This window comes from Schistocerca piceifrons, chromosome 4 (assembly GCF_021461385.2).
Source record: "Schistocerca piceifrons isolate TAMUIC-IGC-003096 chromosome 4, iqSchPice1.1, whole genome shotgun sequence".
NCBI classification, from domain to species: Eukaryota; Metazoa; Arthropoda; class Insecta; order Orthoptera; family Acrididae; genus Schistocerca; species Schistocerca piceifrons.
Window position 1 is genome coordinate 214,138,624 of NC_060141.1, and position 27,720 is coordinate 214,166,343.

Below are 27,720 nucleotides of genomic sequence, written 5' to 3' on the forward strand. Positions count from 1 at the left end.
AGGGGTGAGAACTGTAGGGTTCCTCTAAAAAGGTCAGGTATGCACTAAACATTGGAGGCTGCTACTCAGGTAGCTGACTGAGTGTGAGGTGGAGTGTGGGGTGCACACAAAAGCTGTTTTAAATTGACCGACTCCACCAATCCAGATGACGATAGCTGTAGCAAGCCGAGAAGTATGACAGTAAGCTAGAAAGAAATGTCTCACAGAGGTGAGAGTATTAAAATCCCAATGGTAAACTTCCGAATCATTTGCAGCAAAGTGCCAGAGTTTGAAGTGCTCATTAGGAGCAGTGAAACTCACATAGTACTAGGTACAGAAGCTGCTTGAAACCTGAAATTGATAGCCGTAAGATTTTTGAGGAAAGTTTGTCATTGAAAGGATAGGCAAATAGAAAATGGAGGTGGTATATTTGTCGCAGTAGACAAACTCAAGTCCACAGAGGTAGAATTGAAGTTGCATGTGAGATTGTTTGGGCAACACTCAGTACCAGAGATGGGCATAAAATGGTTATTCCATCACTCTATAACCCACCAGACGCATCTCCTGATGTAACTGAAAACATCAGAGAGAACCTCAGTTCACTTGTACATAAGTTCCCAAATCATACTGTAATCATCAGTGGAGTCTTTAATCAACCAACAATTAATTGGAAAAATTGCAGTTTTGTTAGTGGTGGGTGTGATAAGATATCCTGTGAAACTTTACTAAATGCCCTCTCTGAAAACTACCTAGAACAGATACTTAGGAATCATACTCATGGTGGAAATAGATGGATCTAATGGCAACAAAAAGACTCTACATCTTTGAGGATATCCACATCAAAACTGGTATCAGTGACTATGACCTGGTTGTGGTAGTAATGATTACCAAAGTACAAAGGACAACTAAAATAAGCAGAAAGATATATATGTTCAGAAAACTAGATAAAAAAAACAGTAGTGTCATACCCTAGTGAAGGATTTAAAACTTTCATCACAGGCAGAAGTGTGTAGAGGAATTATTGCTCAAGTTTAAAAGAATAGCTGACCATGCACTGGATAGATATGTACTTAGTAGAGAAGTTCATACTAGCAGGGGACCTCCATGGTATACAGTCACTGTAAAGAGACTTCTAAAGAAACAGAGAAAGCATAGGGCTGAATGAAATGCATTTGGCTGTCAAGAGAGCAGTGCGCGAAGCCTTCAATGGCTACCATAGCAGAGTATTGTCAAGGGGTCTTTCACAGAACCCACAGAAATCCTAGTCATATGTAAAGGCTTTTAGTGGCACCAAAGTTAGTGATGAGACCCTAGCGAATGAGACAGGAATTGAAACTGAGGGTAGCAAAGGAGCAGCTGAAATGCTTAACTCTGATTTCAAATATTCCTTAACAAAGGAAAACCCAGGAGAATTGCCTCAATTTTAAGCCTCGTACCACAGAAAAGATGAATGAGGTAAGTGTTAATGTCAGTGGTGTTGAGAAACAGCTGAAATCATTAAAACTAAACAAAGCTCCAGGCTCCGAAGGAATCCCTGCCAGATTCTACACTGAATTTTTGGCTGAGTTAGCCTCTCTTCTAACTATAATCTATCATAGATCCCTCCAACAAATAAAACATGCCCAGTTCTTGGGAAAAGGCACAGGTCACGTCCATTTACAAGAAGAGTGGTAGAAGGGATCCACAAAACTACCATCCAGTATCCTTGACACCAACTTGTGGTGGAATCTTAGAACATTTTCTGAGCTCAAACATAATGAGGTATCTTGAACAGAATGATCTTCTCAATGCCAACCAACATGGAGCTTGAAAACATCAAACATGTGAAACCCAACCCGCACTTTTCTCACATGACATATTGAAGGCTTTGGATCAAGACAACCTGGTAGATACAGTATTTCTTGATTTCCAAAATGCATTTGACTCAGTAATGACACCTACGCTTACAGTGGAAAGTATGATCATGTGGGGCATCAAGTGAAATTTGTGACTGGATTGAGGAGTTCTTGGTAGGGAAGAGACAGCGTGTTATCTTGGATGGAGAGTTATTGTCAGATGTAGAAGTCACTTCAGGAGTGCCCCAGTGAAGTGTGTTGGGACCCTTGCTGTTCATATTGTGTATTAATGATCTTTCAGGTGATATTAACAATAAAAGCAGGCTTTTTGCGGATGATGCAGTTGTCTGTAATGAAGTACTATCTGGAGGAAGGTGCATAAATATTCAATGAGATCATGATAAGATTTCAACATGCTGCACAGATTGGCAACTTGCTCTAAATGTTCAGAAGTGAAAAATTTTGCAGTTCACAAAATGAAAAAAACATAGTATCCTATGATTATAATATCAGTGAGTCACTGTTTGAATAGGCAAACTCATACAAACACCTGGGTGTGACACTTTGTAGGGTTGTGAAATGGAATGATCACATAGGTTCTGTTGCGGGTAAAGCAGATGGTAGATTTCAGTTTATTGGTGGACTACTGGGGAATTGCAATCAGTCTACAAAGGCGATTGCTTACAAATCACTCATACAACTAGTTCTAGAATATTGACGAAGTGTGTGGACCTGTCTTAGATACGACTGACAAGGGATATTGAATGTATACAGAGAAAGACGGCACAAATGGTCACAGGTTTGTTTAATCCATGGGAGTGTGTCACAAAGTACTTAAGGAACAGAACTGGAAGACTCTTGAAGATAGATGTAAACTATCCCAAGAAAGTCTGTTAACGAAGTTTCAATAACTAGCTTGAAATGATTACTCTAAGAATGTACTACAATCTCCAATGTATTGCTCACATAGGGATTGTGAAGATAAGATTAGAATAATTAATGCATGCACAGAGGCATCCAGTCAATCATTCTTGCTGTGCACCATATGTGAATGGAAAAGGAAAAAAACCTAATAACTGGTACAAAGGGACATACCCCCTGCCATGCACTACATCGTTGTTTGCAGAGTAGAGATGTAGATTCTTCCCACAAATAATTCATGACTGGGACAGGAAATGGGTGAAGTGTCAGTTGACCGGTAAGTACCCTATAATTCATACGGTGGTAGCTCAGTGGAGGAATGTAGCAAGCTTAAGACAGTGTGATATAACTTTAAACAGTGGAAAATGCATGATGGAATAATGAATAGATTATGAAAAGGATAGTTGCTACTAACCATATAGCAGAAATGCTTAGTCACAGATGGGCACAACAAACTTCATTAATAGTAAATATTTCAGTAGTGCTAAAATAGACAATTTTTTGTTAACCAAATCATTAAGATAAATTTTAGCACGTATGTAGTTAACAACTGTTAAGTTTGCATATATCATGCCGATGCATCAAATCTAGACCAGCACTCAGGAAATTACAGCCTTAATTTTTTTCTGCCAACATTTGATTATTCTCAGTCAGATTGTTCTGATACATAATGAACTTTGAACTGAATTAATTTTGAACTACTATTTATTTAATTTTCATTAGTGTGGTTTTCATTCCCTTCCTGTATAGTATGAGAGCAACTCTAACTGAATAACTGGCCCAAAAAGGCATACAATTATGTGAACTTCTTTGTATACACACATATGTTCATCATCCTCTTGACAGTTCCAAATAAAATACTGTATACACCATTCAGGTTAATACTTTATTTGTGACTTTTCAGATATATTGGGATGAAACGACAGCTGTACTGCATGGGTAAACAGATAATAAAAGAAGTATTGCATTTTCTGTTACATATAATTTCTTTCAAATGGTAAACATCATTCATGTAATGTAACCCGGCAATTCTTCTAAATCTAAAGCCAACAACTGAGTCTCACTGTAACTATTATTAGGGCTTCTTCCCATTCCATTCACATATAGGATGTGAGAAGAAAATTTCCTTAAATTTCTCTGTGCATGCTGTATTGAATCTAACCTTGTCTTCATGATGCATATGGGAACAATACATACGTGGTTTTAATGTATTCCTACACTCGCAGCTTAAAGCTGTTTCTTGTAACTTCGTAATTATGCTTTCACTGGATAGTTTGCCAGTTCTGTTATGCAAGCATCTCCATGATGCTCACTCATCAGTCCGTTCTTGGACATGACCATTCATATTGCCCTTCTTTGTAAATGTTCTGTATACTCAGTTAGTCCTATTTGGTATGAGTCAGTTACATGAAAAGCAATCTAGCATGTGTTCCACGACTGTGTTGTAGGCAATCTCTTTTCTAGCCAGTTGTGTTTCCCCAGTATTCTTCCAATGAACTGAGATCTGCCAACCGCTTTACCTATGACAGAGGCTATGTGATCACTCCATTTCATATCTGTACAATTTGAGACAACCAAATAATTTAATAGTCATGGGTGACTGGAGTTCGAGAGTAGGAAAAGGGAGAGAAGGAAACGTAGTCGGTGAATATGGATTGGGGGTAAGAAATGAAAGAGTAAGCCGTCTGGTAGAATTTTGCACAGAGCATAAATTAATCATAGCTAAAACTTGGTCCAAGAATCATGAAAGAAGGTTGCATACATGGAAGAACCCTGGAGATACTAAAAGGTATCAGATTGATTATATAATGATAAGACAGATATTTAGGAACCAGGTTTTAAATTGTAAGACATTTCCAAGGGGAAGAGGTGGACTCTGACCACAATCTATTGGTTATGAACTGTAGATTAAAACTGAAGAAACTGCAAAAAGGTGGGAATTTAAGGAGATGGGACCTTGATAAACTGACTAAACCAGAGGTTGTAGAGTGTTTCAGGGAGAGCATAGAGAACAATTGACAGGAATGGGGAAAAGAAATAAAGTAGAAGAAGAATGGGTAGCTCTGTGGGATGAAGTAGTGAAGGCAGCAGAGGAGCAAGTAGGTAAAAAGACGAGGGCTAGTAGAAATCCTTGGGTAACAGAAGAGATACTGAATTTAATTGATGAAATCCTTGGGTGACAGAAGAAATATTGCCTTTAATTGATGAAGTGAGAAAATACAAAAATGCAGTAAATGAAGCAGGCAGAAAGGAATACAACCGACTCAAAAATGAGATCAACAGGAAGTGCAAAACTGCTAAGCAGGGATGGCTAGAGGACAAATGTAAGGATGTAGAGGCTTATCTCACTAGGGGTAAGATAGATACTGCCTACAGGAAAATTAGAGACCTTTGGAGAAAAGAGAACCACTTGTATGAATATCAAGAGCTCAGATAGAAACCCAGTTCTAAGCAAAGAAGGGAAAGCAGAAAGGTGGAAGGAGTATATAGAGGGTCTATACAAGGGCGATGTACTTGAGGACAATATTATGGAAATGGAAGAGGATGTAGATGAAGATGAAATGGGAGATACGATACTGCGTGAAGAGTTTGACAGAGCACTGAAAGACCTGAGTCGAAATAAGGCCTCGGAAGTAGACAACATTCCATTAGAACTACTGACGGCCTTGGGAGAGCCAGTCCTGACAAAACTCTACCATCTAGTGAGCAAGATGTATGAGACAGGCGAAATACCCTCAGACTTCAAGAAGAATATAATAATTCCAATCCCAAAGAAAGCAGGTGTTGACAGATGTGAAAATTACTGAACTATCAGTTTAATAAGTCACAGCTGCAAAATACTAACGCGACTTCTTTACAGACGAATGGAAAAACTGGTAGAAGTCGACCTCAGGGAAGATCAGTTTGGATTCCGTAGAAATGTTGGAACACGTGAGGCAATACTGACCTAACGCCTTATCTTAGAAGAAAGATTAAGGAAAGGCAAACCTATGTTTCTAGCATTTGTAGACTTAGAGAAAGCTTTTGACAATGTTGACTGGAATACTCTCTTTCAAATTCTAAAGGTGGCAGGGGTAAAATACAGGGATCGGAAGGCTATTTACAATTTGTACAGAAAGCAGGTGGCAGTTAGATGAGTCGAGGGGCATGAAAGGGAAGCGGTGGTTGGGAAGGGAGTGAGACAGGGTTGTAGCCTATCCCCGATGTTATTCAACTGTCTATTGAGCTAGCAGTAAAGGAAAAAAAAGAAAAATTCGGAGTAGGTATTAAAATCCATGGAGAAGAAATAAAAACTTTGAGATTCGCCGATGACATTGTAATTCTGTCAGAGACAGCAAAGGACTTGGAAGAGCAGTTGAACGGAATGGACAGTGTCTTGAAAGGAGGATATAAGATGAACATCAGCAAAAGCAAAACGAGGATAATGGATTGTAGTCGAATTAAGTTGGGTGATGCTGAGGGAATTAGATTAGAAAATGAGATACTTACAGTATTAAAGGAATTTTGCTATTTGTGGAGCAAAATAACTGATGATGGTCGAAGTAGAGAGGATATAAAATGTAGACTGGCAATGGCAAGGAAAGCGTTTCTGAAGAAGAGGAATTTGTTAACATCAAGTATAGATTTAAGTGTCAGGAAGTCATTTCTGAAAGTATTTGTATGGAGTGTATCCGTGTACGTAAGTGAAACATGGACGATAAATAGTTTGGACAACAAGAGAATAGAAGATTTCGAAATGTGGTTCTACAGGAGAATGCTGAAGATTAGATGGGTAGATCACGTAACTAATGAGGAGGTATTGAATAGAATAGAGGAGAAGAGTAGTTTGTGGCACAACTTGACAAGAAGAAGGGACCGGTTGGTAGTTCATGTTCTGAGGCATCAAGGGATCACAAATTTAGTCATTGGAGAGCAGTGTGGAGGGTAAAAATCATAGAGGGAGACCAAGAGATGAATACAGTAAGCAGATTCAGAAGTATGTAGGTTGCAGTAAGTACTGGGAGATGAAGAAGCTTGCACAGGATAGAGTAGCGTGGAGAGCTGCATCAAACCAGTCTCAGGACTGAAGACCACAACAACAACAGATATTTGTATGACTTACTTATCCCAACTGTGACTTACCGATATTGTAGTCATAGGACACATAAGTTTTCACATTTTATGAGGTGCATAGTTCTACATTTCTAAACATTTAAACCAAGTTGCCAGTCTCTGCAAACCTTTGAAATTGTACAAGGTCTTACTGAATACTTCTGCAGCTTTTTTGAACAGTCCTTGCTTGTAGATAACTGCCATTATTATTGTCTGCAGGGTTACTAATATACAGCATAAGCACCATGCTGAAACAAAGGAAAAAGATGGGTCAAACAGAGAAGTTATTAGGTCAATGAAAATAGACAACACAGTGGTCATAGATGGTATGGAAATAGCAAACATACTTCATAATAACTATATCAGTGTAGCAGAAAACTTAAAATTTGAAAGAAATAGTCAAAAACAGAAGAGTATTAAGGTACCAAAAAGATTATGCAGTACTATGTTCGTAAGACCAGTCACGGAAGATGAACTACTGAAAACTATATAGAAACTGAAATCCAAGAAATCAGCTGGTGATGATGAAATATGAAGCCATGTAATAAGGCCGGTAAGTGAGCAGATAATAACACCACTGCTGAACATAGCAAACTGTTCTTTCAGAGGTGGACTTTTTCCAGAAAAACTTAAGATAATGAAGGTGATGCCAGTGTACAAGGAAGGGGATAAGGACGACCCCAACAACTACAGACCAGTTTAACTTATATCACGTTTCTTGAAAATCCTAGAAATGCTTATGTATACCAGATTAGTTAATTACATTTAAAAACAAAGATGATGTGACTTACCATACGAAAGTGCTGGCAGGTCGATAGAAACACAAACAGACACAGACATACATACACACAAAATTCAAGCTTTCACAACAAACTGTTGCCTCATCAGGAAAGAGGGAAGGAGAGGTAAAGACGAAAGGAAATGGGTTTTAAGGGAGAGGGTAAGGAGTCATTCCAATCCCGGGAGCGGAAAGACTTACCTTAGGGGGGAAAAAAAGGATAGGTACACACACACACACACACACACATACACAGACACAAGCAGACATTTTGCTTATGTCTGTGTATGTGCGGATGGAGTGTGTGTGTGTGTGTGTGTGTGTGTGTGTGTGTGTGTGTGTGTGTGTGTGTGTGTGCCTGTCCTTTTTTCCCCCTAAGGTAACTCTTTCCGCTCCCGGGATTGGAATGACTCCTTACCCTCTCCCTTAAAACCCACTTCCTTTCGTCTTTCCCTCTCCTTCCCTCTTTCCTGATGAAGCAACCGTTGGTTGCGAAAGCTTGAATTTTGTGTGTATGTTTGTGTTTGTTTGTGTGTCTATCGACCTGCCAGCGCTTTTGTTTGGTAAGTCTCATCATCTTTGTTTTTAGATATAGATTAGTTAATTATTTGGACAAACATAACATTCTCATACCCTCACAACAAGGTTTCAGATAGGGTAAATCTACAGAATCAGCAATTGCCAGTCCAACAGAATACATTTTACAGCCCTTAGATGAAAAAAAGTTTGTCTCTACTGTGTTTCTGGATCTTTCAAAAGCATTTGACACCATTGGCCATGAAATGCTGATACAAAAATTTGGGAACAATGGCATTCGGTGGCAACCAGGTGAATGGATAAAATCATACTTGTGCAACCTCAAGCAGCATGTATCATTAGGAAACTCATACCAATCAGAAACCAAACCCATCAGATATGGAGTGCCGCAGGGTTCGGTAATGGGTCCATTGTTATTTATGTGTTTGTTAATGATATAGGTGTCGAGGAGGAAGAAAAGAAAATATTGTATGCTGATGACATGAAAGTACTAAATAGTGACCAAAATATGGAACAGCTTGAGAGAAGAGGATACATATCTGCAAATGCCACAGCTCAATGGCTGTTGGAAAATGAACTGGTTATAAATCTAAAAGAGATTATGTATGCAGTGTTTAAAAACAAGGAGAAGGCTGTAGACATGGATTTAGAGGTTGATGGAACAAGGCTGGAAGAAGTAGAATCTGCTAGATTTTTAAGTATTCTTGTGGATAATGAACTGAAATGGAAAAAAAACATATGAATAATGTCTGTAAGAAACTGAGCTCTGTCACATTCTTAATGATGAAGCTATCACGGTATTCAGACAAGAACCTTCTGTTTACAGTGTATCACAGACTTTTTGAACCATACTTACAGTATGGAGTGACTGGGGGGGGGGGGGGAGGGGGGGACTCAAACAAACAAGAGACAAAATGAGTGTTCACATTACAAAAAAAAGCAATTAAGACCATTTTAAGAAGAAAGACCTCTGAAACATGCAGAAACTGTTTCAAGAAGTTAGGTATCTTACTTTTTTCATCGTTGTATACATACAAAACAATAATGTGCATCACAAAAGGTAGTGAGGACTGGATTACAAATGCTAGTGTACACACCCACAATACAAGAAGGAAGAATGAAGTACGGAACATACCCCACTGACTGGAAATGCTAGAAAAAGGACCCCAGTACTCTGGTATCAGACTACTAAGAAGTCTGCCTAAAAACTTGCAAGATAGTTTACTTGATGACGCCTTTCCAAAGAAACGTAAAAACTATCTCATTGAAAAAGAGTTTTACAGTGTTGCAGAATACCTGTGCCATTAAATTATATATATATATATATATAAAAAAAAATAGAGGGAAACATTCCACGTAGGAAAAATATATCTAAAAACAAAGATGTAGTGACTTACCAAATGAAAGTGCTGGCAGGTCGACAGACACACAAACATACACACAAAATTCAAGCTTTCGCAACAAACTGTTGCCTCATCAGGAAAGAGGGAAGGAGAGGGGAAGACGAAAGGAAGTGGGTTTTAAGGGAGAGGGTAAGGAGTCATTCCAATCCCGGGAGCGGAAAGACTTACCTTAGGGGGAAAAAAGGACAGGTATACACTCGCACATATCCATCCATACATACAGACAGATGGATATGTGCGAGTGTATACCTGTCCTTTTTTCCCCCTAAGGTAAGTCTTTCCGCTCCCGGGATTGGAATGACTCCTTACCCTCTCCCTTAAAACCCACTTCCTTTCGTCTTCCCCTCTCCTTCCCTCTTTCCTGATGAGGCAACAGTTTGTTGCGAAAGCTTGAATTTTGTGTGTATGTTTGTGTTTGTTTGTGTGTCTATCGACCTGCCAGCGCTTTTGTTCGGTAAGTCACCTCATCTTTGTTTTTATATATATATATCTCCTGATTTAGGTTTTCTGTGATTTTCCGAAATTGCTTAAGGCAAATGCCAGGTTTGTTCCTTCAAAAGGGACTGGCTGATTTCCTTCTCTCTCTGTCCCTAATCAAAGTGTGTGCTCCATCTCTAATGGCCTTGTTGTCAACTAGGCATTAAAAACTAATCTCCTCCTCCTCTTTCATCTGTCAATATTGCTCCCTCCAAAGTAACATCCTGCAATCTACCAGCAAAAACTCCTTAATCCATTCACAATTTTCACTCCATACACCACACAACTGTAATTCTGATAAGTGGAAGTACGGCACTGAGTCATAAATTTTTTGGAAGCCAAGAAATACTGCATTCACTTGACTGCCTTGTCCCTATCTTGCAGGATGTCAAGTGAGAAAAGTGAAAGTGGACGCCAGATGATCAGTGTTCTGGGAATCCATGCTGGTTAACTTTAAGGTGGTCATCTGTTTGAGACTCCTCATTATTTTTTAGCTCAGAATTCGTTCTAAGGTCCTACAACAAATGTGTGTCAAGTATGTTAGATTATATTTTTGTGGATCACTTCTGCTAATCTACTTCTAGACAGCTTTTTTAAGCTGTTCCTCAGTGCCACTGTTGCTATTATCTATTTTAATCGTCTTTAAAGTGTTATGAGAATTCAATTTGGACAACACTTCTCAATTTTCCTTCATCAAGGAACATTGGATAATGGAGTTAAACATTTCTGCCTTTGCTTCGCTATGCTTGACTCTAGATCCCATCTCACCCACGAGTATCTGAACACTTTGGTGCTACTAACAGGCTATACATACAAATTTAATTTCTTGGGGTTTGGTGAGATATCTTTCAATAAAAACTTGCTACAGCTGCCATTGACATATCATGCATTGCCCTCTTGACAGTGAAATGTTCTTCATGCAGCTCTATGCTTTCTTGCACCTATTATGAAATGGTCTGTTTCATTAGATGTTTCCTTTTAATAACTGTATATCATGAAGGGTGCCTCCAATCGTGAACCATTCTATTAGGTAGAACAATCCAACACAAACTGCTAGATTATATTTGTGTTATGAAACAAAATCATGTGGTATGGTGTTGACAGAGATGAAAAAATAGCTTTTGAAATAGAATTAAAATGTTCTACTTTGGTGTCTTCCTTTGAGAGTTAAATTGTTGTGAAGTGACTGTACGAAGAACTTCGCATTGGGAACAATTTCTTCAAGTTGGAAAGTATATTAACTACAATATGAAATGGATAGATTGTTACTCACCCCACAGAGGAGGAACATAGCAGCAGAAGTTACTTGGGAAGAAGGCTATGCCCTTTCACCACTCAACACCTCTGTGGGCTGAGTAACATTTTTCATAATGTTCTTATTCCATAGCACATTTACATGTTTTAAAAGATTTCAACTGATCTATTCATTGCACTGTTTTAACATTATTTGTAAACATTTTTCATGCATTGGAATGAAAACTCTTAAACAAATTCACTGTACATGTAGGTCACTTCATATGTTGACACAAGTGATACAGATGACCACTCATTTGAATAACCTATTTTTCCATACAACAAACATAATTTATTAACTCTGCAACCTCATAATGTTCATACAGCAAGTAAAAATTTTACCAATTTGCACTGAAAACTTAATTCCACAATTATCCCGTAAACTACAATGATCTGTGGTTGTCATGAAAACATTCCAGTGCTACAAAAAAAGAGGGTAGGGCCTTCCGCACCATAAATTCAATTTGTGAATTTACATCAAAGATGAAAGGGGAAAAGATGACAAGAACCTCTTGTGTTCTGACACAAGCATTAATTCAGTAAATTACCGTTCATTATTTCTTTACAGGTTACAGAGGTATGGGATCAGAAACATTACTTCATAATTATTTGACTCGTATTTAACTGAAGTGGAACAGTGAGTAGTGATGATGATGATATCAATCTCAATCACTTCCCTTACAGGTTCCCCAAAAGCTCCCATGGGACTTGACTCTTAGTTCAAATAGGTTGCTGTTGTACGTTTATAAATTACTCACTGCAGTTGTACATAAATGATGTTATTAAATATCAGTGAGCACTCATTCTTGTATGCAAGTATGCATGTCTCAGTTGAAAATGAGGGATGAGTAGATTTTTCAGAAGAGAATGAATCCTGGTTTCATTAGAACTATACAACTGAGTGTAACAAAAACCCATCTAATCCAATCAAAAACTAAAATGTGGAAAGTGGCAGAAATAAAGGTAAGTTGAAGTGATCAGGAAATGAGCTAAGTAAATGGTGTGATGCCCTTACGCCTAAATCTTGACCAGAATTCAAATTGAAAGGCACAAATAGACCGTTCAGCAAATGAATTGAATGACCTCACTTTTACAGTGTCTTCTTATCAAATGTCACCATCTGGACACCACAAAGCTAGTGCATCACACTTTCTAAATAATCCTGTTGGATGTGCAGATGGAAGGTACAGACACATGAAATATGTGTAACATTGCCCTTACCTGCCTAAGGTATCTGCAGTAGGAATGTCGATGATATTGCAGGGTCACGCAGGATTAGCTGAGCGGTCTAAGGTGCTGCAGTCATGGCCTGTGCGACTGATCCCAGTGGAGGTTCGAGTCCTCCCTCGGGCATGGGCGTGTGTGTTTGTCCTTAGGATAATTTAGGTTAAGTAGTGTGTAAGCTTAGGGACTGATGACCTTAGCAGTTAAGTCCCATAAGATTTCACACACATTTGAACATTTTGATATTGCAGGCTGGCCATGCGACTGTCCTTAAGTGAGTAAAAGTAAGGCTACCTGACAGCAGTCCCTCTCTGTTGATATTATCTGACTTTGCCTCTGCAAGTGAGCTACAACTGCCACTGCTGTTTATCAGTACTTATTTAGACTTATGTTGCATAATGCTTAGGCTTTTGAGCATCTGGTTTCCATCAGTGCCAGACTTAGTAAAACTTAATGTAATATCATACTTTCAATACGTGTGCCCAGCAAATTAGTAGTGCTTGGACTTGTACCAGTTCCAAGTTCATTCACAACTGTTACATTTTAATTTTTATTCAGAACCATGGCTGATACTAATTTCCATGGAGAACTATTATTGTTTCACAGCATGAGCAATAGATAATTTTTAATCTTTTTTGGCAGAAGGTTGTGAGCAGTAAAAGTTTTGGACAGTAAAGTGAGTATTACAACTTTATTTCAATTATTCAATATGGCATAATTTTCTGGGAAATTATTGTTAATATTTCATGGCTCCTCAGCAGCTCAGCGGCAAGTGCTAGACTATAAATCCAACGGTCACAGGTTGAGTCTCTGGATACTCCCGGATTTTAACCTGTTATTTATCACTTCTTTTACCTCTGGCAATGTTTGTTAATGTGACAAATACAGAATTCACTGTGGTTCAGGTCCCACAGCAACTGAGTGGGTAAGACAGTTCAAAGGCCAGAGGAAAGCAGTGGTGTACTTCCAGCAACTGAACCATGCCTAGTAAAGCAAACATTCAGTTTGATGACAGCCTTACTTTTACTTTAGGCTGCTTCGAGGTTACTATACTGAGCGTCACACAGGAAGAGGACCCAGTTTTAGATAGCTCCGTGCATTCATTTCCATTGACTGTTGACAGCTAATGAAAGTTAGTCTCCTTACAGAAACCTTCCTGAGAGTGTTGCTTGGCAACAATAACTGCCCTCTGCTGTAGTGAGAAATTGATATACTTTGGCGATAATTCAGTTTTAGTCACTGTTGCCTGTAACACCACCTTGTAATTCTTAACAACATGTGGTGTATACACACACACACACACACACACACACACACACACACACACACCTGATCATTGTGCACCCAGCAGAGGTTCATGTTGTGCATTATTTAAAATTATCAAACATTTTTTTCTTTGCAAATTTTTAACTTCAGATTTCATTTTATAGTAACTACCATACGCTTAAAAATATTGGTCTTGGCCATGATTACAGTAACTTTCTACACATAGCTTACATCTCACTGTGCAAATATCACAGTTATGAGACTCATTTCTCTTCCCTCTCCCTCCTCCTACACGTGCCCCTCCAGCTGCCACTTTTGTTGCTCCCTTGTATAGCTGGATGTTTCACACCATATCTACAGCAACTGTTAAGTTGAATTTGTTTGCCGCTTTAGAAAAACTAAGCACAATACAATTAATTTTGTGTGTCACTATATTCTTGCCATTCTCAGGACAACTTATTTTTTCCAGACACTCACAGATAACAAAATCAGTAATGCTGAGAGTAAAATTCAAACTGCAAATGTTGGATTAGAATAAATTTCTCAAAGATGCTACTAATTTAACCTCTTAAAAACTAATTTGTAATGAACAGTGTACATATCGCAGTTTAATTTTGCATTCAGCATAGGAATATGCCTTTCCTTCACTGTTCCCTCAGAAATGGATAATGTACCTTACTTTAAAAAGTTTCTCTCTGTGCTTTGATGACATACATTTACTGTTAAGAATGAGTGTGTCTCCCCTGTTAACCTCTCTGAATTTTAAAATGGAATATACCACCTAGTTTCAAGAGTTGTCAGTTTACTGGCTACTATTCTGTGTTGGAAATGATGTGTGTGTTTTTGGTCTCCAGAGTAGTGCATCCATTGACTAGGTGTAGAGTAACAGTCTGTTACACGATTCAAAGACTTTCCATTTGTTTGGATCACTTCCTGTTAATTGAAAGCTGACTTGCAGTGTGTGTGTGTGTGGGGGGGGGGGGGGGGGGGGGGGGTGCTTAAAACCTAGTTTTCTGTGCTCCAAGCTTTTGCATTGGCCTGTGTTACATATTGCTGCATCATCCAGAATTTTCAATTTTGTTGACTGGACAAATGAATGAACATCCCATTTAAAATAACTAGTTCCACATTTTATTACCATAATTTTGTTTCAGGTTGTGAAATTGGTAAGTGAAACATTCAATTATCCACGCATTGATCGAGAAAAGGCACGCATGAAGAGAGCGATTATGGCACAGTTTCCAAATGTGGGACGACATTTCAACAGAATAGGCCTTAGGCCGAAGGTAAAGTGTCTTGATAAAAATAACTAATGACTGCATGGATTACACGTTTTCACTTCAAGGAGTAGGTGGATCACATTTTATTATTCTGCTTTTTCAATTGTAATTGATCTGATTTTTCAGGTTGGGTCTTTCCAGTTATTTGTGGATGGTTACAAGGATGCTGATTATTGGCTCAGGAGGTTTGAATTGGACCCTTTACCTGCAAAAGTTCAACGAGATTTTCAGCTGAAGTTTGAACGGCTTGTTGTATTAGATTATATAATTAGAAATACAGATCGAGGAAATGATAATTGGCTCATAAAATATGATCAACCAAATATTCAGTCACACATTAATTCAAATGGTGGAGAATTGCTGGATGCAACAGTAAGTTTTTCTTATTGTGGTTCTCTCTCTCTCTCTCTCTCTCTCTCTCTCTCTCTCTCTCTCTCTCTCTCTCTTTCTCGCAAGTCATTTATGGCTAATAGGAAAAACAGTTAGGGTTGTGCAATGTAAAGGTTTAGCTGAGCAACTTCTTACTGAATCTGTGCATGTTCAAACAAGCCCATAAATTTTTTGTAGCATGAAGGTCTCTTAATTACTGTAAAATGACTTCATTTGCACAAAAAAAAGTAGTGAGCAGATGTTCAGATCAGCTTTGCTCTAAAGTTGTCAGTACATCAGTCACTGCCTTGTCTATTGTCTCCAAGCAGTTGAGACATTTCAGTATGAAAATCTTATTGTTCTGACCATTTGATAACTGACTGCACCCTCAAAGACATTCACTGCTCGTTTCATTAATTTTTGTTGGTCATAGAATAGAATGCTTCTGCGGTATGGAAGCTAGAGGTAAATGAGGAATAGGCCCTATGTGCTACACCAAAAAAGGATTTTTGGTTCATTCTGAATTTTCAGTTCAGATAATGCTGTAAGACAATGTTACAGTCACAAAGTTGTATTGTTTGTGACTACTACACTGTGACTGTAGAACTGAAGGTAAGTCATATCTGACGCTGCAGATAAATCTTCAGAAAAATGTAAAAGCTGTGTTACAATATGTGGACTGCACTGTTACAGCTGATAAAACCTGGCTTTCTTATGATAGTTTTCAAACAAGGTACAGATCTAGAATTAAGTGTTGAAGATAAGGTTACACCTGTGATAGTCAGATCTTGCTATGTTAAGAAGAGAATGGTGATGGCCTTTAGTCAACCTGAGCAGTGTTGGAACATGGAATGTTAGGCTCTTTGAGAAATGGTAAGCAGTGGATGTACTTTCAGTCTATCTTCATTTGAGTTTGTAACAATGAAAACAATTGATTATTGATAAAATTATTTGATTGTATAGAATGATAAAATTATTTAATTGTATAGATAAAAAAATCTACTTAGCAAGTGGTGGCAAACACACACATAAAAGACTCTTGTGATTGGCAAGCTTTTGGAGCCAGCGGTTCCTTCTTCAGGCAGAAGGGTTGAAGGGGAAGGAAAGACTCTTTCCTTCTCATCCCTGACCTGTGGTTCTGGGTGACTGTAGTGAAATCTACCCCTTTTCCTAGATCTCTCCCATCGTTTCCCTTCACCCTTCTTCCTTCCCTTCAATCCTTCTGCCTGAAGAAGGAGCCACTGGCTCCGAAAGCTTGCCAGTCACAACGGTCTTTTATGTGTGTGTTTAGCTGCCGCTTGGTTAGTAGAGTCATTTAAGTTTTGATGCACTCTTGTAATATGAACACGATGGTAAAAGTATATTAAAGTAAAAGAATAGATAGATAGTTGATCCTTTTCAAGAATTTTTGTGTATGCTGGGATATTTTGAAGACATTAACGTAATGATTGTAACACCCACACTTCGAATGTGTATTCATAAAAACCAAGAAAGCTAGTACATTGGTGATAATGCGCTACAAATATTTCAAGTAATTTCTCTCTTCTTATCAGACTTTATTCCCTGTTTCTGATATTTTTGGCTGTTGACTTGTAATATTCTGAGAACTAGTGAAATGAAATTGTATATCCATTCTTGTTATGTTTTAGAGAAGATTACTCAGGACGATTTGTATCTGTTACCTCAATGTATAAAACTAGTTTCATCACTTATAGTAGATCTTTTTTCCTAGGAATGGAATGTTGTTCAGCTACCAGAGATAGATATAGCAGCTATAGATAATGGTCTTGCATTCCCTTTTAAACATCCTGACTCGTGGAGAGCATATCCATATCATTGGGCATGGCTGCCTTATGCTAAAGTTCCATTCAGCAAAGAAATTAGAGAACTTGTTCTGCCTCAGCTGTCTGATATGAACTTTGTTCAGGATCTTTGTGATGATCTCTACCTACTGTTCAAGGTAAGTAATGACAAATGTACAAACTCAGATGCTTCAGTAAATTAAATGATAGTAAAACATTGTACAGTTACAGTTGCATAAAACCCGTGAAATAACTAGTAGAGGTTCTATTAAGGAAGCTGTAATATACCATCAGTATAAGGCCTCACTCGTTACAGGACATTCCAGTACTGAGATCATTGACGATTGTGGAAGAACTGTTAATAGTTGTGTATATTTAACTTACTTCTTCGACACGAAATTGGCAGCAAGCAATTAAAATCTATTATCATAACATTTTCTTCTGGTGTAATGTGTTGTTTATTTCTGTTTTGGTTCTTCAAGCAGCAATCACCATATTGTGTTCACCAGATGTTATATTGAATTTGTTACTGTGCTGCAGGGTTGGGGTTTGTTGACCAGTTGCTGATTTGTTTGAATTCAATGCTGTACACTCTGTATTACATATACAATATGAGCTCCCTTAATTGCTTGCTTAATTGCTGATTACTCCTCTTCTTATCTGTGATAGATTGTTTCATCCTTGGCATTGTTTGATAATTGATTGAATCACAGTATAAAAAATTGTGCCACAAGATTCGAATAAGATGGCATCTTTAGTGAATGCTTCAGTCCGAGATGACATTCCCTACTTGTGGATTACCATCCAGTAATCTTCAAACATCTGACAAAAACATTCAGTCCATTACTTCACTACCTTTAGACAACTTTCTTCAGCTAAGTGTTCACAACTGATCACATCTGTAGACTCCTTTCCAACAACTGCCATGCCAGAGCACAAGCAACTGTAAAAACTCGTTGTTAAACCGTACATTGTCAGACACTAGGAGGTTGTGTCTGTTTTCATATTGACTGAGATGCAGCAATAGTGACCTACGACTAAACTACTGAATTGCAAGATAAGCAAAGTGCAGAGACTACAGAGGTTATTGGTCAATCCTTATGTGCATTGTCTATTGGCCAAAGCTGTTTCGACAGTCATACCATTCTCAGGGAGGCATTTAACCCACAGTATGTGGATGGTGTAATTAAAGTTGTTAGCAGGATGTTTTCTGTACCACGACTTGGGTACATACATTCAGGTTATCATGAACATGATCAAGTTTGTTTATATTAAGATTTCTGGTGATTGAATGTTGCTTTTTAATGTACGCTGTGGACACTCTTGTCCTCCAAGATGAAAACAGCCATGATGACAGAGCTGTACACTTGAGTTCCTTCAGTATGGGAGCTCTGCAGAGTCTGATCTACATGTACATACATACATACATACATACATACTCCACAAGCCACCATAAGGCCCGTTATGGGGAGACCCTGTACCACTGCTAGTCATTTTCTTTCCTGTTCCACTCAAAACTACAGCAGTGGGAAAAAAGGATGTGACATCCTTTCGTCTTTCCCTCTCCTTCCCTCTTTCCTGATGAAGCAACCGTTGGTTGCGAAAGCTTGAATTTTGTGTGTATGTTTGTGTTTGTTTGTGTGTCTATCGACCAGCCAGCGCTTTCGTTTGGTAAGTCACATCATCTTTGTTTTTAGATATATTAACTTATATTTCTAAAAACACAGATGATGTGACTTACCGAACGAAAGTGCTGGCAGGTCGATAGGCACACAAACATACACACAAAATTCAAGCTTTCACAACAAACTGTTGCCTCATCAGGAAAGAAGAGGGAAGGAGAGGGAAAGACGAAAGGATGTGGGTTTTAAGGGAGAGGGTAAGGAGTCATTCCAATCCCGGGAGCGGAAAGACTTACCTTAGGAGGAAAAAAGGGACAGGTATACGCTCGCGCGTACACACACACACACACACACACACACACACACACACACACACACACACACACACACACATCCATCCGCACATACACAGACACAAGCAGACATTTGTAAAGGCCTTTACAAATGTCTGCTTGTGTCTGTGTATGTGCGGATGTGTGTGTGTGTGTGTGTGTGTGTGTGTGTGTGTGTGTGTGTGTGTGTGTGTGCGCACACGAGTGTATACCTGTCCCTTTTTTCCCCCTAAGGTAAGTCTTTCCGCTCCCGGGATTGGAATGACTCCTTACCCTCTCCCTTAAAACCCACATCCTTTCGTCTTTCCCTCTCCTTCCCTCTTCTTTCCTGATGAGGCAACAGTTTGTTGCGAAAGCTTGAATTTTGTGTGTATGTTTGTGTTTGTTTGTGTGTCTATCGACCTGCCAGCACTTTCGTTCGGTAAGTCACATCATCTGTGTTTTTAGATATATTTTTCCCACGTGGAATGTTTCCCTTTATTATATTGACTTATATTTCTCTACATTTAGAGCTTACTGCCATTAATCACACCAACTAGAAATTTTGACTATGTCATCTTGTATCCTCCTGCAGTCACTCAACAACAGCTTCTCGTAGACCATAGCACCATCAGCAAACAGCCGCAGTTTGCTTCTCACACTGTCCACCAGGTCTTTTATATAAATGGAAAGTAATAGCAGTCCTAAACATCAGTTGAGTGGCTTTTGAGGAAACCGTCATAATATTGTACTATTAGTTCAATCTTCACTTTCTAATTAATGACAAATTCTGTACAAATCGCATCAAATTCTTATCTTAGCAGTTCTACAGTGACTGTTGATCATTGACAAAGATGCGTTATATTTTGTTTATTGTTTTTGTTAATATTGTTTTGTTAAACAGGTAGCTTTAGAGCTTCTGTTTTTTTGTGATGACAAGCCACAGTCTATGCCCCTGGTCATTGCACCCTGTTTTTTCTCTCTTGCCATTAGCCCAAACTGTGGCAGCATGCGACCTGAACCTAAGCTGCAACCAAAAATTTCACTTTCATTTAGCAGCACACCAAAGCTGTAAATATATAGCAGATAACAGTATCACCTCATTTCAGTCGACCCTTGTGTGCCCAACTTTGACTGTTTCAAGCTTAATAAAGGCGATAAACTACTTATTCCAAAGTGAGTTATGGATGTAGGTGTGGTTAACTTCTGAGACTTTATGATTTATTTCCACATATTACACTACATTAATACTGTCATGAATAGGTAAAGCAGATTCCCTGATACATGAAGAATGTAATACTAAACTAATTGGAAATCAAGGAATAACACAACACACAGAGTTGTACATGTCACACGAAATATTTATGCACACTGCCAATGGGCTTGTTGTCGTGGTGTGATGCTCTACACGATACACATGCCCACCCCCTCCCTCCCCAGTGTCAACAGTATCTGAGAAGAAATTGGGAAGGATATACAGCACATGTTGTCACTGTTTTCTGGAAACCAGGTGTTTTGTTATTGAATTCGGTGCTACCAGCTTTCCGTACGGAAACCTCACTCGACATCACTTTCTTCATTACTGCACACGTTGATTGTTGTATCTTGTTGGCATCCTGTTGGACACAAAAAGCACTATCTTTATTTTAACACTGCCTACCTTCGATGTCATAACTGTGACCGGAACGGTTGCAGGGTTGAAGTGACGGAATGCTTGGTGTGACCCGTGGAGCGGCCCCCAAACACAACACAAACAGGAGAGGACGGACACGACCAACGAAGGACCTTACGAACAACAACAAGATCGAAACAACGGAGTCACAAGAAAACCTAACTAGACAAATACGTCCACTCATACACAGAACAAGAAAGTAAATATGCTGTCTAAGGTGAGGCAATATGTCCAGAGACGTACGCAAGATTAGACTGGCCGGCTGAGTGAGAGGCCGGTGCTTAAGTACATGATTGGTGATGCCGCTATTGGCCGCCGGGACCACGTGTTCCACCGTGGCACCCTCACACTAAATTTGGGCCAGGAGGCGCGCGTCGCCACAGGTTATGGCACGATGGTGCAGCGACCTCTAGGGGTCTTCGACGTCCGTGTCATCTGGTGCGGATTCAAATTCCACGGTGCGCAGTACCAGATTCCTCCTCCCTGAAACCTGCACACAGGGGCGGAAACGTCCCAGACAGTGCTGAGGTGGACGGCAGTGGAAAGAAGAGCTAGGCTCATCAACTGCCATTGGCGGAGAGGAAGGGACACCTGAGGTATCCATGACAGCCGGCCCAGAGTACAGGGCGGGGGAGGGAGCTGCCGATCCACCCGAGGGTGGGGAGGGCCGGCGGCAGGCCATCGGGGAGGTGGCAACCGGGGGCAGGGGCGGCAACTCGCAGACCACGTCTGTACCCACAGAAGGTAGGGGAGGAGGCGGTGGTGCAAGTCCTGCAGGGGCACACAGGCTAAGCTGATTATAATGGCGGCACTCCAACCCTTTCAACGTCTCATGCCGCCCATGGGCCACGACAAACATGGCGGGCATCCAACCCACCTTGCACCTGTACTCGTGGGCCCACATGGCCATGCTGTGATGTGACAGACCAGGAGTGGGGGTGGGAGGGGAATGGCATCAGCAAATAGAGCAGGGTCCATGGCTGTCGCCCATGAAGGAGCTCCGCCAGACTGCGTCCATCAATTGGCGTAGTGCAATAGGTGCTCAAAAACAGGCTGACGGCTGACGTGGTTGGAGATGTGTCGACCGCCTTTGTCAACTGTTTTTAAAAAGTGCGGAAAAGCCTCTCCACCGGGCCATTGATGAAGAGTGGAAAGGGGGGCTACGGATATGTTTGATACTGTTGGCCTGACAGAAGTCGTGGAAGGACGACACCGTGCATTACGGGCCATTATCGGAGACCAACGTGTGTAGCAGCTCCTCAATAGCAAGAACATGGGCCACGGCCGTGAGTGTAGCCTCCATGGTGGTGGATGCCATGTGGACAACATATGGGTATTTGGAGTAGGCATCAATGATAAGTAACCACATGGACTCAAAATGGGCCCGCAAAATCAATATGGGTGCAATCCCAGGGCCGGCGATGCACAGGCCAGGATGCAAACAACTAAGGGGCAGCTTGCCTGGTGACATGCACACACAGTGCACCCACAGACCAAGTGGTCAATATCACCTTCAATGCCGGGCCAATACACATGTCAGCAAGCCAAAACTTTCATACGGGACATACCCCAGTACCCGTGGTGTAACAAACTGAGCACCCGAAGCTGCAAATCCGGAGAGATGACCACCCGATGGGCATCCAACTCCGTGGCCAACAGGACATCATCGACCACAGAGAGCCTGTGGGACAGGTGGCGACAGGGGCTGAAATCGGACTGCGTCCAACGAGTAACATAAGAGGGCCACCCGTGGACCATTTAGGGGAGATCCTGCCGCAAGATAGGGTCACAGCAGGTAGCTGTGGCAATGTGAGCAGCCATGAGAGGCAGACCGTCCAGTGCATCCCGGTGGGTGGAATCCATGTGAAAGCAGAAGAGCTCCTGTTGGGCAAAGGCAGGATTGGGGCCTGCTGGAAGACGTGACACAGCATCCATATTAGAATGGTGGGCGGAGTGCTTATACTGGATGGTGTAAGCGTAATTTCGTAAAAACAATGCCCAGCACTGGAGATGTTGAGCCGGCCATTCAAGAAGGTGAGAGTGGGCTCCGAAAAGTGTAACCAAGGGTTTTTGAGCCATCATGAGGGTGAAATTTGCCCCAAAAAGATAGGTGTGAAATATTTGGACAGCAAACACGATTGCCAGGGCCTTCTTTTCAATCTGCGAGTAGTTCAGTTTGGCTTGGGTCAACATCTTAGAGGCATAAGCAATGGGCTGTTCGGAGCCATCGGCATGCTGATGCGCGTGGACGGCCCCAATGTCATATGCTGACGCATCAGCTGCCACAACCAAGGGGGAGGGAAGGGAGTAAGGTAAGGGGCGGACTGCAGCTTCGCCTTTAAACAGAGAAAAGCCTGGTCATAGGCAAGAGTCCAATCAAAAGGTACCCCTTTGCAATGCAAGGGGTTGAGCAACGGAGGCAGCCTGGGGCAAGAAATTTAAGTAATAAGTAACCTTGCCCAAAAACACCTGGAGTTCCGATAAGTCCTTGGGACGAGGAAGGGCCTCAATGGCCAAGACATTACAACCTGAAGGGCAAATGCCATCTTTGCTAAGCCGGTTTCCTAAGTATTCCACCTCTGGTTGAAAAAAAACAACACTTCTTCAGTCGACAGTGTAAACCTCCGGACTGCAGAGCGTGAAAGAAGGCACTGAGATTTTGCAAATGTTCCTGGTGGGAACGCCCGGTGGCCAAGAGGTCATCCAGATAATTCACGCAGGCAGGAATAGGCTGTGTAAACTGCTCCAGGAACTGCTGGAAAATGGCCGGCGCCAAAGTGACACCAAAGGGAAGGCGATTGTACTTGTACAATCCAAAAGGCGTGTTGATAACCATGATGTTCTGAGAGTCGGCATCCAAGGGTAACTGGTGGTATGCCTCAGCCAGGTCGATCTTTGAAAAATACTCTCCCCCAGCAAGCTTGGCAAGAAGGTCTTCCTGTCAGGGAATGGGGTAAGTATTGACGAGGGACTGAGCATTGACAGTGGCGCGGAAGTCCCCACACAGCCGAAGAGACCCGTTGGATTTCCGGATGACCACCAATGGTGTCGCTCAGACACTGTAAGTCAGAGGCTTCAGAATGCCAGCAGCCTGGAGCTGATAAAGTTCCTGCTTGACTGCTGGCCGTAAGGCCACCGGAAGGGGCCAGGCCCGGAAAAAGCGAGGCTGTGTAATCCATCTGTGCCTGAAAATTGGAAGCACATCCAAGATCCATCACAAACGCCACCAAAGCGGAGCACAGATCATCCAAGTCCTGAAAGGAAATGGTTGAGAAAACAACCTTAACTTCATCGGAAATGGAAAAGCCAAACAGTTGAAACGCATCCAGGCCAAAAAACATCCGAAGCTGACGGATGGTCAACGACAAGGAGGATAAGGAGCCAGAGAACAAACTTCTACATCGCCTGGATGACGAACTGCCCACGAAAGGGAATTGAACCGTCTCTGCAGGCAACCAAATGGCGAGAAGGTGGTGACAACTCAGGAGAGCCTAGCCAGGTATATGTGACCATATTAATCAGGGAGACGGTGGCCCCAGTGTCGACCTGAAAACTTGACATCCTCAATGAGAAGGCGGAGTGTGAGGAAAAGCTTCCACATCAGCGGGTCGTCCTGTGGGACGACCAGTTGCAGAGCATGGACGGTATCTTGAGGCCCAGGAGGGGCAGGACCGGAGTGAGTCAAGTAACTACGACAAACCAATCGGATGTGGCCCTCCTTGTTACACCACATGTAGGTTTTCCGGTGATGGGGACAATCAGCTTGAGAATGTGCAGTAAAGCACTGTGGATGAGATGGAAGTGAGCTGCGCGACCAGCGACAAGTGGCAACCGGAGGCGCTGATTCCATAGAGACGTCGGACAACGAGGAGTCCTGATGGCGCTGGCCTCTGTCGGCTGGGCCACGTTGATGTCACGGGGGCGGAACTCGACGTGACGCCTCTATTGCTGCCACCTGCGGCCGTGCCATAAGATGCTCGTTAGCCGCTTGAGCAATTTCAAAGGATTGGGCAATGCGGAGGATCTCTTCCAAGGAGGGGTTATCGATTTTCAATGCCACAGTACAGACCTCAGGATCGGGAGCCAGCTGAACCAAGACATCTCAGATCAGGGAGTCCACATACGAAGCCTTACACTGCTGATTGGTACATGTAAAATCACATTGACGGCTGAGACCCTGCAAGTCCATGACCCAGGAACGATAAGATTGACTATTTATGGTACTGGTGGAACTCCAGCTGAGAGGCAACCACATGTTAGTGCTGGGAATAATAGTTCGTCAGCAAGGAAAGAGAGAGCCATAGGATCGGACAAAAAAAAAAAAAAAACGGTGCCAACTTAAGGGGAAGAAAGATACATGTCTGGGGAGGCCCAAGACAAAAACAACAACTGCTGCAAGGAGTCATCCGTGACTTGAAAAGCTGTGAAACATTATTTCAGTCGATGCAAGTATGTCTCTCGGTCTTCTTTAGCGTCATCAAATGGTGGGAACGACTGCGAACGTGAGAACGCATCGGACACCCAAGGACTCGGAAGCTGTTGTGGTAATGCGTCCCGAGCATCGACTTTGTCCATTAACAATTGCAGTGACTGCTGTAAGATGTCTAACTGGAGCTGCTGCTGCTGCTGCAGCATGAGCTGCTGCTGTTGCTCCAGCAGACAGACCAACTTCGCCTCCATGCCAACGACCATCACCAAAAATGTTGTAACTGCGACTGGAACGGTCGTAGGGTTGAAGTGACTGAACATGCGGCGGGACCCGTGGAGCGGCCCGCGAGCACAACACAAATGGGAGAGGACGGACACGACCAACGATGGACCTTAAGAACAACTGCAAGATCAAAACAACGGAGTCACAAGAAAATCTTACTAGACAACTATGTCCACTCGTACACAGAACAAGAAAGTAAATACACTAAGGCGAGGCAATATGTCCAGAGATTTATGCAAGATTAGACTGGCCGGCTGAGCGAGAGGCTGGTACTTAAATACATGATCGGGGGCGCCACTATTGGCCTCCAGGACCACGTGTTCCACTGTGGCACCCTCACACTAAATATGAGCCAGGAGACGTGAGCCGCCATGGGTTATGGTGCGATGCGGCAGAGACCTCTAGGGGTCTTCGACGTCCATGTTGTCTTGTGCGGATTCAAATTCCATGGCTCCCAATACCAGAGATATTTTGATGTCATGATTGCATCAGTCAGTCCAGAGTCGAAGATTTCGGCTCGGAAAAGAATAGTTTGTGACTCACCTTGTATTTTCTTCCTCTAATAAATATTTTTACCAAGTATTCTCTTGTTTCCTTGACAATCACCAAGCTCCAAGGGAACTAATTTACTGTACTTTAATTTTGAATTAAATTCTGGATGGCTGCTGGATTGTAAATCCAGTTGATGTTAATTGCTTTGTTTCAATATGGAAACTAGATTCTGATTCCTTCATATCCATCTTTATTTTTACATGTCGCTTAATGGAAATGAATTTCCTTTAGCAAGAATTAAGCCCCCAGTAAAACTTCGAAGTTAATGCAGCAAAATATTTACATAAAAAAGAATTGAATCACAAAGCAACCTATGCACTCAGTTAAAACTTCCGTTCTCTCAGTGAGAATGATCAAAATTCCTACAACAGTCTTAATTTCATTGCTTTCTAGTCTTTTAGATTGTGAAACAGTATAATTTAGAAAAAAGAAGTATTTTGAATAGTTCTGAAATTGCCTTGGAATTGTGAGCATGAAATATTTCAGATTGAAGTTTGCTCTGTCTTTAAGAATTATTTACTTATAATTCACCAAACATAACATAATAGAAAATTACACAAAGCTCCCTTACATTTCTAGTCTTTAAGAAAATTAGTTGAAGAGTCTTACCTTGCCATGTAGTAACATACATTGTTGTGTGCGTTGTTTAGGTGAGCAATCGACAAACCAAGGTTGCACTATTCTTTCACATCTCTGATCCATTAATTACTTGTTGACCAATACAACATCATTTAAAGCCATTGCTACTTTGGTGGCCATAGCTCCATAACTTTCAGCATCATTAGTGTGCAAATTTTTGCATCCATGCTCTACAGTTCAATCCCACATCCGGCCATCCTGATTTAGATTTTCCACGATTTCCCTAAATCGCTCCAGGCAAATGCTGGGATAGTTCCTTTGAAAGGGCACGACTGACTTCCTTCCCCATCCTTCCCTAATGTGATGAGACCGATGACCTCGCTGTTTGGTCTCTTCCCCCAAACAACCCAACCATGCTCTACAAATTTCAGACGACCACTTAATAGCATGCACATTAGTGCCACATCACTTTATAGTTGTCGAAACGCAGTTCTTACTACAAAAAAATTTTTATGTCACCAGTCATAGACAACATTACTGTTCAGTTCAAAACCTCAATGTGTCCTGTTCTTCTTGCTTCTCACAACACCACTGTGTGTCCTTGTCATGCAGTCTGTCATAGCTGGCAGCCGTTGTTATTATGACTTTTAAATTCAAGTAGTTATTTTATAAACCCTCTCAGTTGTGCAATAAAATACATTTCCAAAAATAATTGTTACAACTCCTCCATATTAACTAATAAATATTCAGAAACTTGTTACTTTCGTAAGGTACAGAGATATCCACATTCCATTTATGTATGGGTATGTACAAAATTTTATCAATTGATCACAACAGATAGAAAATATTTATGGAAAAATTTTAATATCTTACTATCTTGTTGTCAAGTACAGTTGTTCCATTACAGGCTTCAGCCTAATATGGCATGCATAGGGAAACTTCTGGACTGACACTTTTCAGCATCAAATTGAGGGCACTGTGAAGACTTAGACGTGGTGTTACATGGCAATATCTTGA

The 27,720-nt window shown here is 41.1% G+C and overlaps 1 protein-coding gene across 2 annotated transcripts in view; it reads left to right on the forward strand.

The window, feature by feature from the left end:
* LOC124795458 (phosphatidylinositol 4-kinase type 2-beta) overlaps positions 1 to 27,720 on the forward strand; it is a 44,691-nt gene that overhangs the window by 4,893 nt on the left and 12,078 nt on the right. For both annotated transcript variants that reach the window (XM_047259486.1, XM_047259485.1), the window contains exons 4-6: positions 14,960 to 15,091; positions 15,212 to 15,457; positions 17,187 to 17,414. In XM_047259486.1, the coding sequence (XP_047115442.1) occupies positions 14,960 to 15,091; positions 15,212 to 15,457; positions 17,187 to 17,414 (606 nt within the window). The remainder of the gene's footprint in view (positions 1 to 14,959; positions 15,092 to 15,211; positions 15,458 to 17,186; positions 17,415 to 27,720) is intronic.